At 46.3% G+C, this 16,952-nt stretch overlaps 3 protein-coding genes and 1 long non-coding RNA gene across 6 annotated transcripts; 3 read left to right on the plus strand and 1 right to left on the minus strand.

Annotated features, from left to right (window-relative positions):
• The first annotated feature begins 7,931 nt into the window (after positions 1–7,931).
• Positions 7,932–12,413, plus strand: LOC136198368 (death-associated protein kinase 1-like). 3 transcript variants are annotated; one of them, XM_065988298.1, is made up of 16 exons: positions 7,932–8,013; positions 8,220–8,336; positions 8,401–8,526; positions 8,583–8,691; positions 8,750–8,854; positions 8,907–9,014; positions 9,060–9,158; positions 9,208–9,312; positions 9,374–9,479; positions 9,532–9,636; positions 9,699–9,803; positions 9,855–9,920; positions 9,971–10,603; positions 10,649–10,843; positions 10,890–11,744; positions 11,794–12,413. In XM_065988298.1, the coding sequence occupies exons 8-16, from the start codon at positions 9,278–9,280 to the stop codon at positions 12,151–12,153; spliced, it is 2,460 nt and encodes an 819-aa protein (XP_065844370.1). In that variant the 5' UTR covers positions 7,932–8,013; positions 8,220–8,336; positions 8,401–8,526; positions 8,583–8,691; positions 8,750–8,854; positions 8,907–9,014; positions 9,060–9,158; positions 9,208–9,277; the 3' UTR covers positions 12,154–12,413. The 3 variants fall into 3 exon arrangements, with proteins under 3 accessions (XP_065844370.1, XP_065844372.1, XP_065844371.1); XM_065988300.1 differs by having other exon boundaries at positions 9,065–9,158; XM_065988299.1 differs by having other exon boundaries at positions 8,583–8,687.
• On the minus strand, positions 12,308–13,350 carry LOC136198390 (uncharacterized). The gene is made up of 3 exons (XR_010672782.1): positions 13,132–13,350; positions 12,985–13,055; positions 12,308–12,940 (listed from the first exon to the last, which is right to left on the minus strand). It is a non-coding gene; the product is annotated as an uncharacterized lncRNA (long non-coding RNA).
• A 55-nt stretch (positions 13,351–13,405) lies between these two features.
• LOC136198370 (uncharacterized) lies at positions 13,406–16,826 on the plus strand. The gene is made up of 11 exons (XM_065988302.1): positions 13,406–13,973; positions 14,022–14,170; positions 14,218–14,583; positions 14,635–14,827; positions 14,884–14,937; positions 15,018–15,080; positions 15,130–15,204; positions 15,260–15,322; positions 15,384–15,479; positions 15,531–15,706; positions 15,761–16,826. Exons 3-11 carry the CDS (start codon positions 14,439–14,441, stop codon positions 16,588–16,590), a joined length of 1,695 nt encoding a protein of 564 aa, XP_065844374.1. The 5' UTR covers positions 13,406–13,973; positions 14,022–14,170; positions 14,218–14,438; the 3' UTR covers positions 16,591–16,826.
• Positions 13,409–14,400, plus strand: LOC136198639 (uncharacterized). Its single transcript, XM_065988645.1, has 2 exons — positions 13,409–14,170; positions 14,218–14,400. Exons 1-2 carry the CDS (start codon positions 13,409–13,411, stop codon positions 14,398–14,400), a joined length of 945 nt encoding a protein of 314 aa, XP_065844717.1.
• Positions 16,827–16,952: the final 126 nt, after the last annotated feature.

A 16,952-nucleotide genomic window follows, 5' to 3' on the forward strand; every position in this document is an offset into this window, starting at 1 on the left:
TTAGCGTGCTCGACCTACAATGTTTTCTCTTTTCTTTACGAATTTTATGCGATGTAGGCGATCGCTTATCCTTACGCAACCATAGATAAATCGCAATTCGCTGAAATCGTCGTCGGAGCGATTCGGACAGCTCATATGTGCGCATTCGAGACGCAGGTACTACTAGTATGTGACGCGGGTGAGGCGAGCGGTGCGAGCGAGGCGAAAAGCGCGAGCAAAAGATGAAAGAGTTTCCGATGCGTTGTGTTGCTGTCCTCTCGAGTCGTGAGCAAAGACTCTTTTATTTTCTTATATCTAGCTAATTATATCCTCTTCTTATAGTCACGTGACTTTTATCTACGCCTGCTACATACCTCCCCGGTTAAGTCTGGTCGACCCGACCACGACTACAACAACCCCAAAAAAAAAAGTAATTCGCAACTGCGATCTGCGAGTTTTTCATTACTCTAATGCTACTGCAGGAAGGAACTCAATGATGCTGCAAGTCGCCCCAGGCGATAAAATCGCCAAAACGATCGGGGGGACGAAGATCACGACCGGGCCTAACGCGAGCCTCCTGCCTAGCCCCCGCTCCACCCTGAGCTACTGCTTGCCTCGGCTGCTCCTCCGGTTCCTCCGAAGCGCGCTCCCCTGCTTCGAACATCCTTCGTAGATCCCGGACGACATCTCCAGCCGTCTCATCGTCGTCATCGGTGTCGTCCGCCACCCACTCTGCATCGTAGGCGGCCTCTTCGGTAATGGCTCTTCTCAGCCTTCGCCTTGGTCTGGCCCTCTCCTCTAGATCCTCCGCCTGTCGAGGGGGATGAGTGCAGTGGGCCAATCGATTGCGATGGACTTTTTCCACCTTCGTCCTCGACGAACCAGGCTCCAATAATCGAACGTCGGCCGTTCCATTTGAATACAATCTCAAAATCTCGTATGGTCCAGCATTCACCAGGCTAAACTTCGTAGTAGGTCCTTTCGGCTTGTAAAGCCACACTCGCTGACCCAATTCAAAATCATCTTGACCCTGAAGTCGACTATCGTAATTGTACGTTTGCCTTGCCTGCGCGGCGGCAAGCTCGGCTTCCACAAACTCTCGGGATTCTCGATGCCTCTTTTCTAACTCTTCAACGTATTCAGGTACTGGCACCGGCGGTGCCGTTGGGGTTCCAAACTCAACATCTGCCGGCAGTCTAGCTTTACGCCCAAAGACCAATTCAAACGGCGTTCGACCAATCGAGGCGTGTTCTGCCGTACAATATGCCATAAGTACGAGAGGTAGCCAGAGATCCCATTTGTTCGGATTCTGGTGCACGTACTTAGTAAGGGATTCTACCATGGTCTTGTTGAACCGTTCAACCAATCCGTCGCCTTGTGGGTGGTAAGCCGTGGTTCTCGACTTATTAATCCTCAACAGTTTGCATACTTCTTTTATCACAGACGACTCGAAATTTCTTCCCTGGTCACTATGAAGCGTCGTCGGCATACCGAAACGCGCGAAGATTTCATTCACTAGCAGCTTAGCCACCGTCACCGCTTGTTGATCCCTCGTTGGGAACGCTTCCACCCATTTTGTATAGTAATCCGTCACGACCAATATGTTTTTATGGCGTCTCTCCGTTTCAGGCACCGGACCTACAAAGTCCATTGCAAGTGTCTCAAACGGTCTTCCCACAGGCATAGTGTGTAAGGGAACTACTCTCTGGCGAGTACGAGCCTTCTTCCGCGCGCAGGGTCCACAGGCTGCTACCCATTCCTCAACCGCGCGTGTATACCCCGGCCACCAGAATCCTTCCCTCACACGTGCTAGTGTTTTCTCCACTCCGAAATGACCGCTTACTTCGTGAGCCAGTCTCAAGACTTCACTTTGTAGTTCCTTCGGGACAACCAAAAGCTGTCTTTCGTCCCCGGTTTCATCTTTAACAAATCGATACAGCACGCCGTCGTCTAGTGCCAGCTGGTGCCAAACCTTCCTCATGGCAGCCAATCGCAAATTACTCTGGCTAGCCGCCGTCAACGGAGGTTTCGCTGGAAAATTCTCTAGCACGAGCCCGATTAAAACGTCATTCTGCTGCAGGTCCGCCAACTCTTCCGACGTCCAGGCTGGATTCAGACGTATTATTCCGACCAATTCTTCCACTCGTTCTTCCACTTCCGTTTCTTCCTCATCAGGAGGTAATGGTTGTCTTGAAAGTGCATCCGCTTGCGAGTGCTTCCTCCCCGGCTTGTATTCGATGTCCCAATCGAATTCACTTAGTATGAGAATCCACCTCGCTAATCGCCCTTTAGGGTCTTTAATCGTCTTTAGCCACGTCAGCGGACAATGGTCCGTTATTAACTTGAAGCGACGCCCCAGTAGGTAAGGTCGATAATGTGTAACTGCCCATACGAGAGCGTAAGCCTCTCGTTCCGTCACTGAATAGTTCTGTTCGCGGGGACGAAGTGCCCGACTCCAGTACGCTACCACTCGCTCTCCTCCATCTTCATGCACTTGGGATAGCGTGGCCCCTACTCCAACTCCACTGGCGTCCGTCGCCACGGAAAAGGGCAAATCGAATCTGGGGAACGCCAATATGGGAGCTTCTACCAGCCGTTGTTTCAGTGACTCAAAGGCGCTATCGCAAGCTTCGGTCCAGTCCCATTTAACTTCTTTCCGTTCCAGTCGGAATAGCGCTGCCGCGATCGTAGAATAATTTTTAATGAACCGCCGGTAGTAACCGGATAGTCCTAGAAATTGCCTCAGCTGTGTTAGATTCTGCGGCCTTGGGTATTTTGTAATGGCTTCAACTTTCCTAGGGTCAACTGATAACCCGTTTCGTGACACGACGTGTCCAAGAAAATCGACTTTCGACTTCACCAAATGGCATTTGGAAGGTTTCAATTTTAATCCAGCTTCATAAAGACAATCTAGTACCTCTTGTAGCCTCTCCAGCTGTTCCTCGAAGGATTTTGCAAATACGATTATATCGTCAAGATAGATGAGACAATGTTCCCATTGCAGCCCTGCCAACACGTATTCCATTAGGCGCTGAAAAGTTGCGGGCGCATTGGTGAGTCCGAAAGGCATAACATTGAATTCGTAATGTCCTCTTCCCGTTGTGAACGCTGTTTTCTCCTTGTCCAACTTACGCATCAGAACTTGCCAATATCCGGACGCCATATCCAATGTGGAAAAGTACTCCGCTCCTCCCAGCGATTCCAGCGTCTCATCAATACGGGGTAACGGGTACGAGTCACGGACCGTGACCTCGTTAAGGGCTCTGTAGTCAACGCAAAAGCGATACGTACCGTCTTTCTTTTGAACGAGAATGACCGGTGCAGACCACGGACTAGAGCTCGGTTGAATGATTCCGTTACGAAGCATGTCTTCCACCTGCTGGTCGACTTCTTCCCTCATCGCATGTGGCAGCCGTCGAGCCGGTTGCCTAATTGGGTGTGCACTTCCGGTGTCGATTTGATGCGTCACCACATCCGTTCGGCCGATATCGTCGGGTCCCGTGGAAAACACTTTCCGATTCCTCAGCAAAAGCCGGTGCAACTCTTTTCGTTGCGCCTTCGGTAAACGCCAAGTTTCCTCGAGATCGAAAAGCTTCAGGAACTTTTCGTCATCTTCCGCGCTGAATGTCTGTACCTTTCGTACTCCTTGCTTCGCCAGTGTCGCTCCTTTAACAATCCGCACTGCTTCTAAACGCCCCACGACCGTACCTCTTGGCAGGTCTCGTGAGCCGGCCGGAAACAGAATCTCGACGGGAATTCCCCTAGATCGCAAAGTCGTTACGCCTCTTCCAACAAGTACGCCTTGACGATCCATCAACTCGGCGCTCGGCTCCAACATGAACGGTTGCGAACGATCCCGTACGGGCTCAGGCATTCCTCTCCGCCGTATTTCGCCGATAACCGTCTTGCATTCCATTCCGTCGGATTTGACGTCGTCTCGGAGGACTACAATCATGTCGTCATCAGCCGCGTGCGTTGGTACGGAGTGATCGCCCCACACAAGCGTGTCCGTTCCCGTTTGTATGGACATTTTGTATTGACGTAGGAAATCGAATCCTAAGATAGGACGCGTATCGGAACCCAACTCAGCGACGTAGAACACGTGCCAAGTTTCCCACGATCCCAGGCGAACATTCACCCGCACGCGACCCATTACGTCAAGGGGCACGTCGTTCACAGCGTGCAGGCCACTCCTCCCGTCGTCTTCCACCACCCGCTGACTCAATCCTTCGACCGCTTCGGCAAACGCTTTGGGAATTAAGGAGACTTTCGCGCCTGTGTCCACTAGGAGATCCACTTCCTCTCCGTCTATTTCTCCGCGCACTGTAAGGGAGCCATCAACGCCAGCTATGCGACCTCCCGCGCGATACCATCCACCGCCGTAAGGTGATTCGCCGTACTCTTCATCATACACTTCATCATACATTTCGTCGTACATTTCGTCGTCCGTTTCTCGCACTAAACCGATTCGGGAGCCTCCTCTGCCTCCCCGGTTTCGACTTCCGGATGCTCCTCCTCTGGAGCCATCCCACACTCGCGTGCCACGCCCGCGACCTCCTCTGCCGCGAACTTCCCGCACTTCTCGACTTGTCGCGCTAACTCGGGACTCTGCGCCCCCGCGACCTCTCTCCGCCGCGCGAACTTGGGACTCGGCGCCCCCGCGACGATCTCCTTCTTCACAATCTCGGGCCAAGTGGCCCATTTCTCCGCACTCAAAACAGGGCCCCGCCCTCTTCTCACGGGCTTCCACTTTGGGGCACTCGTGCCGCAGGTGTCCGATTTCGCCGCAGCCAAAACATCGCCTTCCTTGCCCTCGTGGCAATGCTCGCCCCGTCGACGGTGTTGCTTCCTCAGCTGCGTTGTCGCGCGGACCTTCTCTGCGCGGTCGTCCTGCTTCTAACTCCGCGATTCGTCTTCGTAAACTTCGAATTTCTTCTTCTTGGCGATCGGCGCGCTCGCTCACCATGCCGACGCGGTGTTGTCGCAAACGCGACTGCAATAAATCCAGTTCTTGCGCTCGCATTAGACATTCTTCGAACGTCGCGAACGTTTGAAGAGATAGCTGGTACGCCACTTCCGGAGACATCAACTCCGAAAACTTCGTAATCAACTCGCGGTGCCTGTTCGCTTCGGTGATTCCCGGCATCGCCTTGTCCAGCAGACGCTCGAGGGCACGCGCACATTCTTCCATGGACTCGCCGCTCTTCCACCTTCGGCTGACGTACTGCTGATGCGCGAGTCGACGCCTCTCGGCGGTATCGGGCGCAAACGCACGAATCATCGCTGTTTTCAACGCCGGGTACGTCGCCTTATCCGCGTCGCGTAGACGCGAATAGACCGCAAGAGCTCTCCCACGGAAATGCGTCGCCATCGTTAGTAATTTGAGGCCATCGTTGGCTTCCCACCTGTTCGCTCGACAGCACAACTCGTAATGCTGTATCCAGTCTTCGATGTCGCCATTCGCGAACGATTGGGGCTTCACCACCGCCTTCCCACTTTCCCGAACCGTTCCGTCACCACCGCCGCCGTCTCCGTCTCCACCGCCGCCGTCCCCGTCCATCTGGGGACCCCACTCCTGACACCAATGTGACGCGGGTGAGGCGAGCGGTGCGAGCGAGGCGAAAAGCGCGAGCAAAAGATGAAAGAGTTTCCGATGCGTTGTGTTGCTGTCCTCTCGAGTCGTGAGCAAAGACTCTTTTATTTTCTTATATCTAGCTAATTATATCCTCTTCTTATAGTCACGTGACTTTTATCTACGCCTGCTACAAGTAGGTACGTAAGCGAGCTCATCCCTCTTGGTCCTACGAGTAAATGCAGCGAAATTGTTGTACCCTGCTTTGACTCTGAGCCCTAAAACTGACATTGCACGAATCTACGGCTGGATATCGCGAGTTCTCTCTCACTAAAAGCCGATCGATCGATTTCACCACTATTGTTTCGGAACGCGAACTCGATCGAACGCATTTGAGCATTTTCGCGTCGCCTTTCGTCTCGCTTCGTTGAGACCGTGAACTAAGCGCTAACGTCACATATCCGACATTTTGTCCATGCACACGTGCACGTGCGCGTCTCTTATTTCCTTTTTTTTGGGAGAAACGCTGCACGCGCGTGATCGCTCCAATCTTTACCTTATTTGGTTGCGCGTAGAGGTGCAAAAAGCAACGCTCTCTCTCGTGACATCGTTGCGGTTTATGACGCACACTCGACGTCCAATGAGTTAAAAGTTGGCGTCATCGTTTTCGAGGGAGTACATAACGTCGTGCACGGCGCTCTCCCTCTTTACGTAACCGCGTCGCTTGAGAACTCGCTCGTCCGCTTGGTTAGTCGTTGGAAGACAGGGAGCCAGAGGGGCGAGCGATATTCCGACGCATCGTCCTGGAGCAACGGTGTGAAAGTGATTAGAGGCACATCCCTAAGACCTCTAGGGGCTTTCGCACCGGGAAAACACGCTCCGTCTGACCAAGGATTGTTTCTTTGGTCTTACACGGGACAGCGTCGGCGTTCGCCGGCTCTCCTCCACGTCGAGCACACGATGAGCGGGCCTCTTCGGCGGTGGCGATAGCCGTCTCCCGGGGTGGCAACGAACCTCGGAGGCTCACTTATGGTGGGTTCTGATCTAATTCATGCCGTTGGTGAGGGTCGGCTGCGTTGCGAAGCGTCTGGACCTCCACGTGGTGCGACCTGCATGGGTCACGCAAACACAGACGTGCTTCATTTCGGCTTTATTTTGGTATGCACTTCGTTGTTTTGAATAGATGCTGGCTTTTTTCCTTTAGATTAAGGCTTATGAAGCCGAAGATCTTCGTTTTGCCATCTGATCAGGTGTCAGCTTTAGGCGTGATTTTTTATCTCTGCATTTTTTGCTAGGAGTGTCTTTGCATTTTTTTATGTTTGCGTTCATTCTTTTCCGTAGAGCAGTTAGATAGGTTTTAGGCGTAGGGCAGTATCATGCAACAAATTAACAAATTTAAATGCAACGGGAAACCACCGATCACGTTCAGCATCATTTCAGCTCCCAAGCCCGATCAGACATGTTAGCATCTTGAATAGGAGCTTTTCCTGCGTACTAAAATGTAGCTGACTGAAGTCAGATCGCTTAGTTTTTTTGCCGAGAGAACGTAGGTACGTCTTCTGTTTGACGTTCTAGGTCGTTGGAAATATCGACTCACGAAGAAACACTAGGGATCCAACCAAATTTAAATATAATTGGATCGCGCTTATCACTACATACAACTATACCACGATATCGGTACTGCACATTAGCAGTGACGAGTTAGATACCGGTAGTGTCATTCCCACATCAAGAACGTTGATTTCATCCCAGCCAAAGTAGTAGTCGTGCAGTCGTGTTATCTTGCCATCTTTTCCCCTAGTCTGTAGCAGTGTAGGGCTCACCGTGCCGAATGTTGCAGCCCCCTCTCTGCCGCTGTACTTAAAAGCCAACAGTGAAACACGATATTCCTTATTCGGGATGACTTCATAACTAATGCTGCACTGAATTGCAAGGTTATTAGCTTTCGATCGAGCCATGGGCGAGCAGGGTCCGTTGCGTAGTTATCGAGATATGCTCTATTGAATTCGAGTAGTTCGACATCACGTGATGTCGAATTAGTGCAAGTGTAATGATAATTGTTATCGCGAGAGCAACAACAAATAATGTACTTAGAGCATTTTCCGAAAATTCAAATTCACTCTATAGTTACAATTCACGGTGTTCTCAGAGGAAAAAGGATGGCTCCTCAGATTACGTATATATAATTAAAGACCATGCAATCTGTCTCAACGGGATAGTAATGTATGACGCACGCGTGACCCATGCAAGTCGGACCACCTAGAGGTCCAGATGCTTCTCTATTCAGCCGACCCTCACTTAGACAAGGCAAGCCCGCCGCTAGGCCTTCCTCGACGGTCTTATCCCTTCTCCTCACGTGACAGACACAAAGAAGAGGGCATGCGCACATCACCCGTTTGAGCCGTTTCATAATGAGTGCCTTCTCCCCGGCGAAGAAGGCGAAAAAGAACGCCAAGCTACGAGTAGGGCAAAGCTGAGTTAACTCAAAGTGACGATAATGGTGATGGTGCCCCGAAACCGTCGTCATTCAAGCTTAGTTTTCGCGAAAGCGTTCGTTCGTTCAATCACGTGACCTAACCTAAGCGATTGTTTCTCGTTATTTTCGACGAAACTTCTTTGTTCTCGGTGTGGAAAATATCGGATAATGTAGTTTTCACTTTTTTCCCAGAGGCCAAAATCGTCCGCTCATTCTGCCATCGAGCGATTGATCAAGATAATTAGACACAAAAATGAAAATGAGTTAGAAACCATTTTCTCTACGGTGAAAGGATTCCAACGTTATAAGGTATGCCGACAACGTCTTTTTTCGGTTCACAAACATGTTCACGTGACGAGATCAAATCAACTAGAGTGGCTGCCGACGCCGTTTTGCCAATGTTTTTCACATAATAGTGACGAGAGATTTTGAAACGGCTTAAGAAGCAGATGAGTGGCTCGGCTATTTGGAAAATCAAGACATCGATGAACAAGACATAGTGAGACTGATACGATTTCTGGTCTAATTAATTTATTTGTTTTTTTCGTTGTGCAGCAGCAGGATGAAGTTTTCCCACTTCACTATGCGTGCAAGTGGGGAAATATTTTAGGCGTTAGGTGGCTCGTCAGTCACGGTGCAAATATTAATGTTGAAGAAATCGTCCGTATAGATATGATTTATTAAATATTAATTTGATTTTCGTTTATTTCGTTCTTGTGTAGTATGGACGTACGCCGTATTCTTGGGCCATTACGAGTGACGTTGACAGGATGGAGAAACTGCTCTGTCTAGAAGAATGCGGCTACAATGTGTTACCAGCTGATCTTGTAAAAAAATAATTTTTTATGGCTCAGGATCAAGATACGTTGCATTTGTTAGGTAAATGCGGCTATTAATGATTTTGCGTCGTACGAGAAAGCGAACGAATTGTTTCATCATCTGGTCAATGAAAGAGGAATCAGCGTGAACGCTGTCGACGTGAAAAGAGTGAGTTTGTCTATTTTTTGGCTCCGAAATATCTTTTTATGATAGATGAGGAATGCTCCTCTGCATATTGCCTGCGATCATGGAGACATTTTTGGAGTGAAATGGCTAGTTGAACACAATGCTGATGTTAATAGTGCCAACGAAGTTAGATTGTCGAATGATGTCGTTGCGCATATCATCTCTCTAAGTTTAGGGTGGCCTTACTCCTTTTATGAGTGCGTGTGCAAGCTACGTTGATCGAATGCTCAAGGTGCGCTACTTGGATGAAAAGGGGGTGGATTGCTCAGCAAAAGATAGGGTAGGTTTAGCGTTGGACGCCATTAGACGCTTATGAAAACTTTGATTTCTTCTTTGTTTAGGATGGTAGTTCAGCCGTATTTCATGCCCTATACAATTCTAAGGATGCTCAAATTTTTACGATTTCTTGTTGTTGAGAAAGGACTTGATGTCAATTTAGTTGACAAGGCACTTGTGATTTAATTAATACAACATATATTTATATGTGTGTTGCTTTTAGCGAGGAGCAACGCCTCTATTGTTTGCATGTTGTTCAGTTCATCCAACTCTCGTCGTCATTCGAGAATTAATTGATTTAGGAGCAGATGTTTCTGTCACTGATCTGGTCAGTCAATGTCATCATATTTTATCTGTGGTCAGATTCTCAGTTACTTGTTCTTTCCATAGGAAAAGCAAAATGCGTTGCATCGAGCTGCCGGACGCACGTCAATAGACATGTCAATTATTTTTCTTTTGCTTGAGAAAGGTGTGAACATCATGGCTGTAAATGAGGTTTGCATCACCATAAAGCATAAAGCACCGTTTTGTAACTTGTGCGTTTAGAATGGTAGAACGCCTGTTGACGAGGCGCGCAATGGTGAAGTTAGACAGATCCTACGGCAACACTACGTACGTTTGTCAGTTCAATTTATTCATTTATGAGAAAGTGTTTATTATAGGATGCTGCTCGATTTTCTATCCTCTTACGTGAGAAGGTTCGTCCTAATTTGATTAAAGTGTGCGTTGTCGGATACGAGATGGCTGGGAAGACGACTTTTGTCAATTCTCTTCTTCAACTAAATTGTCCCCCAATCGACCCAAAAGATCGCACGCCTGGCATTGACATTCACAATTGCGAAATTCCTGGAGTTGGTAAAGGAACGACATGGGACTTCGGTTCCCAACCGACATTCCACAGCGCGCACGGAATATTCTTTCAACAATCAAACACCTTGTTCTGTCTTATTTTTCCAATTCGAGAAGAAGAAGAGATGACGTCAGAAGTTGTTCGTCGTCTTCTCGAGAGCGGTCGATTTTGGTGTGCGTTCTCGAAAGCTGCACTACGGAAGCTTTCACCGCAGTCGATTTCGCGAATTCCTTTTCTCCTGATTTTTAATCGAATTGGCTTCAACGTTGAGGCGGGAAGAGAAGCGAGATATCAGCTAAAGGAAGTGGCCAAACATCTTCAAAGAGATTTTGGTGATACGTTCGACATTTCGTTCGTGATTGAAATGGATTGCAGCAAAAGCCAATCCGAGCGCATGAGCGACTGCCGAACGAAGCTAAAACAAATTCGCGAGGCGATGCTTGATGTAAGCAACCTTGTATTTTTTTATCTTTATTCGAGTGTTTGATAGGCTGCGGATAGTGTTCCGAAATTGTGTCACACCATTGAGGAGCACTTGTCTCTTCCTGACCATAGAAGAAGGAAGCCTCTAGCTCATTTTCTGATGCCAGGGGAATTTGTGAAATGGGTTGCTGAAGAAGTTGGCATTACTTTAAATAAGGAAGAGAAGAAAGTAGCTGTTGAATTTCTCGACTCGTCTGGAATAGTAAGTACATATCAGATTTGATTTTTATTATTTGTTTTCTTGGTAGATTATTGATCTTGGTCGTCAGATATGTATTCAACCGCCATGGCTTTGTAGCAATGTAATCGGCCCTCTTCTTGCCCCGCCCTATTTTGTGGTGGCGATGCCAGCAAAAAAATCCGGAATAGTTTCCAAGGAGGACATCCAGTTGGCCCTGACAGCTTTCGAAAATCACCTCAAGGAAAAGGGCTATGATTCTCCATTTGTTGTTACTCCTGACGAAGCGATTGAAATTCTTCTCTACCTAGACCTGTGCATTCGAATGGAAGGGGCTACAGATGAATATCAGATTCCCGCTCTTCTTGATGATAAAATATCTCATGATGCCTGGAGTGAAGATTCAACCTTGAACATTTATCGTGGCCAACGATACGAGTGCGCTTGTGGCGTCGACATCATATCCCCGTCGTCGTTTGTCGTCTTTCAATGTCGGTCATACTCTCTGGAGAACGTGAGTCACAAGGCGTGGAAAGACGGCGTCAAATTAGTGAAGATTGTTAAAGACAAAGTGATCGAGTGCCTCGTCACTTTGGGAGTTAAGGAGCACTGCTGCGTTGACGTCGTTCTTCGCTGGTCGAGCAAAAGCCAGTGTGAAGAAATAGCGAGACAATTCTTAGCCGAGGTTAAAGCAATGATAACCAAGGCATGCGACGAGAGGAGCCCGGGGGTTGTTCTTGATTGGTTCTATTTGGACAGCTCTCATGTCAAACAGCTCGACAAAGATCCGGCTATTTACTCTTCCATTGAAGTAGAAGAAAAATTCAACGACGCCCATTTTGCTGACTTATTGTTTTCCACTCGCCCGGAAAAACTATATCGTGCATCTGTTAGAGAGCTTGTGATCGGTGAATATAAACCCGAGGTAATTACAATGTTACTTATGAATACAAATAACGGGTAGAATTTTTTAGCGTAACTGTGTTTCGGGCGATATTCATCTTTCTCGCTGCGTCACAGGTATGCGTCCCGATATCTCGACTAAGGTTCCTTTTTCCGGTGACGAAGACCAGTTGTCGGACAAGCTAATGACAACGTGTTCTCTTGTCTGTCCATTGCATTGGGAGGACGTTGCTGCTTGCACTGGCATTGACTTGAATACAATTGAAGAAATTCGTAACGGTACTGACAAAAATGCTTTGCGAATGAAGAAAGTTCTCCATGTGTGGAAAACAGCCGCCTCGCCGACTGTACGTGAACTTCTACGTTGGCTAAAGGAGGTTGGAGTAAGTCGAAAAGCAATCGAAGACAAATTCCAAGATCTTTATGCATGAGATGATTATAGGTAACTTTTACGTAAAGCCAAAGTTGTGAGTTGCAGGTATTTTCATTTCACTTGTGGTCATTTTGTAATTGTTGGGATACAAGGCCGGCGCTGCTGGCCCGGAAGGTCCGGCGCCTGCCAGACCACCATTTTGCCAAGGCAAATATTTTAGAAAAATTATTTGTTCGCCAAAGGTTACACAGTTTAAACGCTAAAAATGGAATACTGTGTTATTTATATATAATTCGTGAAACGCGGTGGCACGCTTTTTCGGTGGGCTTCTAGCATGTTGATAACTTGTTGCACCGAACTTAATTAAAGAAAGTAGTAAAATCATTTTATGATTTTAAGCCTTTGCACGGAGAACTAAAAGTTAAGGTGAAAATTTTTTCGCCTTTTTAAAAATTGCCGGACCATTTTTAAATTCACTCTCCCTCCTTTTCACATGATCACTACTAGCAGATCACCATCTTAGCTTAGCGTGCTCGACGTGAAATGTTTTCTCGCTATTCTGCGAATTGTTTGCGCTTGAGTCGATTGATTGCCCCTACACGAACAAAGAATGACCGAAAACCGCGGAATCGGCGCGCCCGGCGTCGTCAGATAACTCGTGGACGTATTCGATGAGAAACGCGATCGATCGATCGATCCAAACCGCAAGTATATGAAGATTCACGAAGAAACTCAAGTAGGGATATGCGTCACACAGGTGAGAAATGGCTTTCACGGTTTGACAGCAAGACGCTTGTGAGGAATGAATTGAAAACGCGCACGGCAGTGAGATTGATTCAATTAGTCTAAATAATAAAATAAATTCAAACTCTGAAGTAGAATATAATACCATTAGATCTTTAGAAAATAGCTCAGAAAACTCTTCTTTTCCGTCATTGTAGGCCGCCTGAAGACGAGACCCTAAAAATAACTTTCACAAACCAAAAAAGAGAGAAAGGGGCCCCACATCTCTTTCTCTCTGTCTACTCTCTCATACCTCAGATTCTTGTCTTCGTCGCTCGCCACCGTTCGTAAATTGTCCAATATATCATTAGATGGTGTATTTGGCTTCTTCGTCTACGCCGAATTAACGATTTCGCTGCACAATTCTGTTTCGACGAGAAAATTTGCTTCACCGAGAAAACAGGTCGGCAACTAGGACGATCTGTGTATCATTTGATGATGTAATCGAACGGGCTCAATCCAGAACATTCCGTGAAACACACAAAGAAAAGATGAACCATTACTGCGCGTGCGCACTGGTTGTCAGAGTAATGGCTTCTCTACGTCAAATACTTCGCAAAAACGACTCCTCTGACGGCGAATCTCAAACCATCGCACCCAAGAAACGGCGTTCTCATGAATGCGCGTTGGTCGACGATCATCTTCATCTCTTCGGTGGCTTCGATGGATCAAAATGCGTTCCCCGCAATGAAATCTTTATGATGAATGTTCGAAGAGCGGAAAAGAAGTGGATCCGTCGATTGACTCGAGGTCGAACGATTCCTCCACCTTGTACGGGAGCACGATGTGTTGTCATCGACAAGATGATATACTCATACGGGGGAAGAACATTAGAGGGTCGTCGCTTGGGAATCTTTTATCGTCTCGATCCCAAGAAAATGGAATGGATCGAAGTAGCGACGCCTATTGGAGGAAAGAAACCGCACGAACGTTCATCATGCTGTTTGTGTGCGATTGGATCAAGAATGATCGTGTTTGGAGGAATGAGCGAAAAGAAGATTCCTCGTGATCAACTCCAGTCTGGGGCAACTCAGGATAAAGGCAAATGGAGTAATGATATTTATGAATTTCGACTTGAAGAGGGAAATGAAAAAGGTGACTCGATTCAATATCAATTTAATAATAATTTGAAATCTGAAGTAGGAATGTGGTTGGATTTGGAATTAAGTGGAACACGACCAAAACCACTTGATGCCGCTGCCATGGCAACCATTGACGAGCATCGAGCATTACTTCATGGAAGGGACGTGAAGAAAGAATCTCACTCTATTTTAATAAATTTAAATCGCAAAGTAAACCTGCGTAGTTAAATAATAGTTATTTTTAGCAATATTTTAAGTTCTGGACAATCATTGATTTCAATGTGAAGCCATCACCAAGACGGAGCCATACAATTTGTCAATTAGTGACAGAAGGATTACAAGCCGAATCAATTTGTCTTCTTGTTGGTGGTGAAATGGTCGACGAGGCAAATTCTGATTATGTTTACGTTCTGGATTGTGACAATTCCAAAGCGTTATAATTCTACTTTTATTGAATTTTTAATGATTATTTGTAAAGATGGACGTCGATCCACTATTGGGAAAAGTTATGTGGCACACATGTCATTGTGTGCATAACGAAGACAAGACTACTGACGTCATTGTCTCTGGTGGTGCTAATTGGGATTTCTCAGTTAGGCCTATTTTAAGCTGCTTTTGTCTTGGTAAATTAATTCTAATTGACTTATTGACGTTTAATGAATCATGTTTTTCAGACGTGAAGAACCAGCCGTACATGAAAATTAAACGTGATATTCTCTCGTCGAGACGGGCGTCAGTTCGTGCAGCAACTTCATCTCCGCGTCTTTCACTTCCAAGTGACAGAGAAGATATTGAAATGATTCAACGCGAGCTCGAGCATTTGCGACGAAGGTGCTCAGAATTGACCGAAGAAAAATCGTCTATCAAGTTATATATTATGTTGTATACTATTTTAAAGTATTACGTATTTTTTTGTCTTTTAGAAATGAACTTGTCTCTGCCCAAAGTCTCCTGCAGAAAGAAAACACTCAAATTATGTTAGTTAATTTTGTAAATATTCTTTATCTTTGTTTTCACCCTTTAATTTAAATTATATTGTTAATTGTTTTGCTCTCAGAGAAGAACTGACCTCTTCTCATCGTCTTGTTGAGCGCAAAGACGGAGAAAATGCACAGATCAGGTTATTTATGGAAAGTAATAAATGAATTTTGTTTCATTTTTAAATATAGGCGAGAATTAGCGTCTGTTCAAAGAGAAGCATCTATTGCTCAACGGGAAAAAGACGAGCAGATTTCTTCCATTCAGTAGCCCCACAAAAAGAATGTTTTCTGCCAATAGTGTATATATTCATTGTTTTAGACAGCAATTGGCCACGTCTCAACGGCTTGCACAGGATAAAGACGGTGTCATTAATCGCTTAAGGTCATTGAAAATGATTTCTAATAATCAAAATATTAGGTGTGTTTTATTTTTTTAATTATAGGCAAGAATTGGCGTCTGTTCATAGAGAAGCATCTTTGGCTCAGCGTCGCCTCGAGCAGCAAATTTGCCATAGAGACGAAAAAATTTCTTCCATCAGGTTCCAAGGAAAAATACATAATATAACTTTAAATATTAATCTGCTTTGTAGGGAGGAACTGACGTCAGTGCAACGCCACCGTAGTGTTGCATTGACACGATGCGAAACCCTTGAAGCATCTCGTGACGAGATGAAGCGACGCCTCGACGAGTTTATGGACGTGTTGAACATTAGTCCAGACGAAGTTCACCTGTCAAGCCAAAACCTCGGTTCAGGATCTTTTGCAGGTGAATGTCATAAATAGGTATTTATTTAAATTTAATATTGCGTGTATGACTAAGGCGTTTCCGTGGGCCAATGGCGCGGAATGAGAGTGGTCGTGAAGAAAATTCACGAGCTCATTACAAGTCAGCGCAACGTGGCAATGTTTCGACGAGAAGTTCTCGTATGCAGTCGACTCCATCATCCCAATATAATGGTCGTATGTGGAGCGGTCATAACCGAAGGATCTCCTCTCCAAATCTTCATGGAATTACTCGAAGGATCCGTCAGTGAAGTCATCGACGCCGCCCACGCATCCGAATCCTATTTGACCAATTACGAGCAGCTGTCTATTGCCATGGATATGACGTCAGGTATATCGTATCTTCATCAGATTCGTCCTCGAGCCTACGTCCACGGCGACATTCGCCCGTCAAATGTTCTTGTCACGAGAGATATGAAGGTAAAAGTGGGTGACTTGGGAGCGGCTCATATTATCGAGAGTTCTCTGTCCGCTGGTCCAATGAGCCCTCCTTATCTCGCTCCAGAAAGGTTGTCTGAGTCTGGCAGTCCTGCCACTTCGAGCACGTTGAATTGTGACGTGTACAGCGTGGGCGTGTCATTACTTGGGATATTCACGGGTGTGGGTCCTATTCCAGAGGAGAGGCAGACTCAGCTTGATGCTCTTGCTAGTCGTCCTGATTTATTCATGCTTTGCTCTTGCTTGATTGGTCGTAATCCCGCCAATCGAATGTCAGCACAAAGGTGCTTCGAAACGCTAAAAGTTAATTTTGTCGAACATGAAAGGGGTTTAATAGCTGGAAACTTTCTCACAGCAAAGAGAATAGTTAGTGGTGTTTTTGAGGGAGACACTCATAAGGTCATCCTCCAAAAAATATCTCTCGATTGAACGTTTATGTGTACTTAGTTTCCGGTTTTTGATGTTTCCTCGGCATTTCTCTAGACTTTTATATTGGTACGTGTTTCGCGAAAACTATTTTCAAGCTAACTTTATTTTGTATTTCTCTGTTTGTGAATACTCTTTCTCAATGAAAAGTATTTTTTTTATTTATTTTATTCGACTGACAAAGTGCACGTATGTCTTGAAAGTTTTATTTTTTGTAACTGGTAATTTTTCTAAATAAATTCCAACCTCTTTGCTTTGTTAATTAATTAACTAAACTCGAGGGAATTTACTGACACTGGGAGAACATGTGTGCCTTTTGTTGGGAGCCCGTATATTCGGGTAGGGTAAACGGCTTTTGAAGAAAA

The sequence above is a fragment of the Oscarella lobularis genome, chromosome 19 (assembly GCF_947507565.1).
Source record: "Oscarella lobularis chromosome 19, ooOscLobu1.1, whole genome shotgun sequence".
Lineage (NCBI taxonomy): Eukaryota > Metazoa > Porifera > Homoscleromorpha > Homosclerophorida > Oscarellidae > Oscarella > Oscarella lobularis.

Coding starts and splice junctions, on each gene's coding strand:
- LOC136198639 (XM_065988645.1), top strand. CDS start 13,409: ATGGCTTCTCTACGTCAAATACTTCGCAAAAACGACTCCTCTGACGGC. Junction 14,171..14,217: donor TAATAAATTTAAATCGCAAA/GTAAACCTGCGT, acceptor CAATATTTTAAG/TTCTGGACAATCATTGATTT.
- LOC136198368 (XM_065988298.1), top strand. CDS start 9,278: ATGAAAAGGGGGTGGATTGCTCAGCAAAAGATAGG. Junction 9,313..9,373: donor ATTGCTCAGCAAAAGATAGG/GTAGGTTTAGCG, acceptor TTCTTTGTTTAG/GATGGTAGTTCAGCCGTATT. Junction 9,637..9,698: donor ATGTTTCTGTCACTGATCTG/GTCAGTCAATGT, acceptor TTCTTTCCATAG/GAAAAGCAAAATGCGTTGCA.
- LOC136198370 (XM_065988302.1), top strand. CDS start 14,439: ATGGACGTCGATCCACTATTGGGAAAAGTTATGTGGCACACATGTCAT. Junction 15,205..15,259: donor GAGCAGATTTCTTCCATTCA/GTAGCCCCACAA, acceptor TCATTGTTTTAG/ACAGCAATTGGCCACGTCTC. Junction 15,707..15,760: donor CGGTTCAGGATCTTTTGCAG/GTGAATGTCATA, acceptor TGTATGACTAAG/GCGTTTCCGTGGGCCAATGG.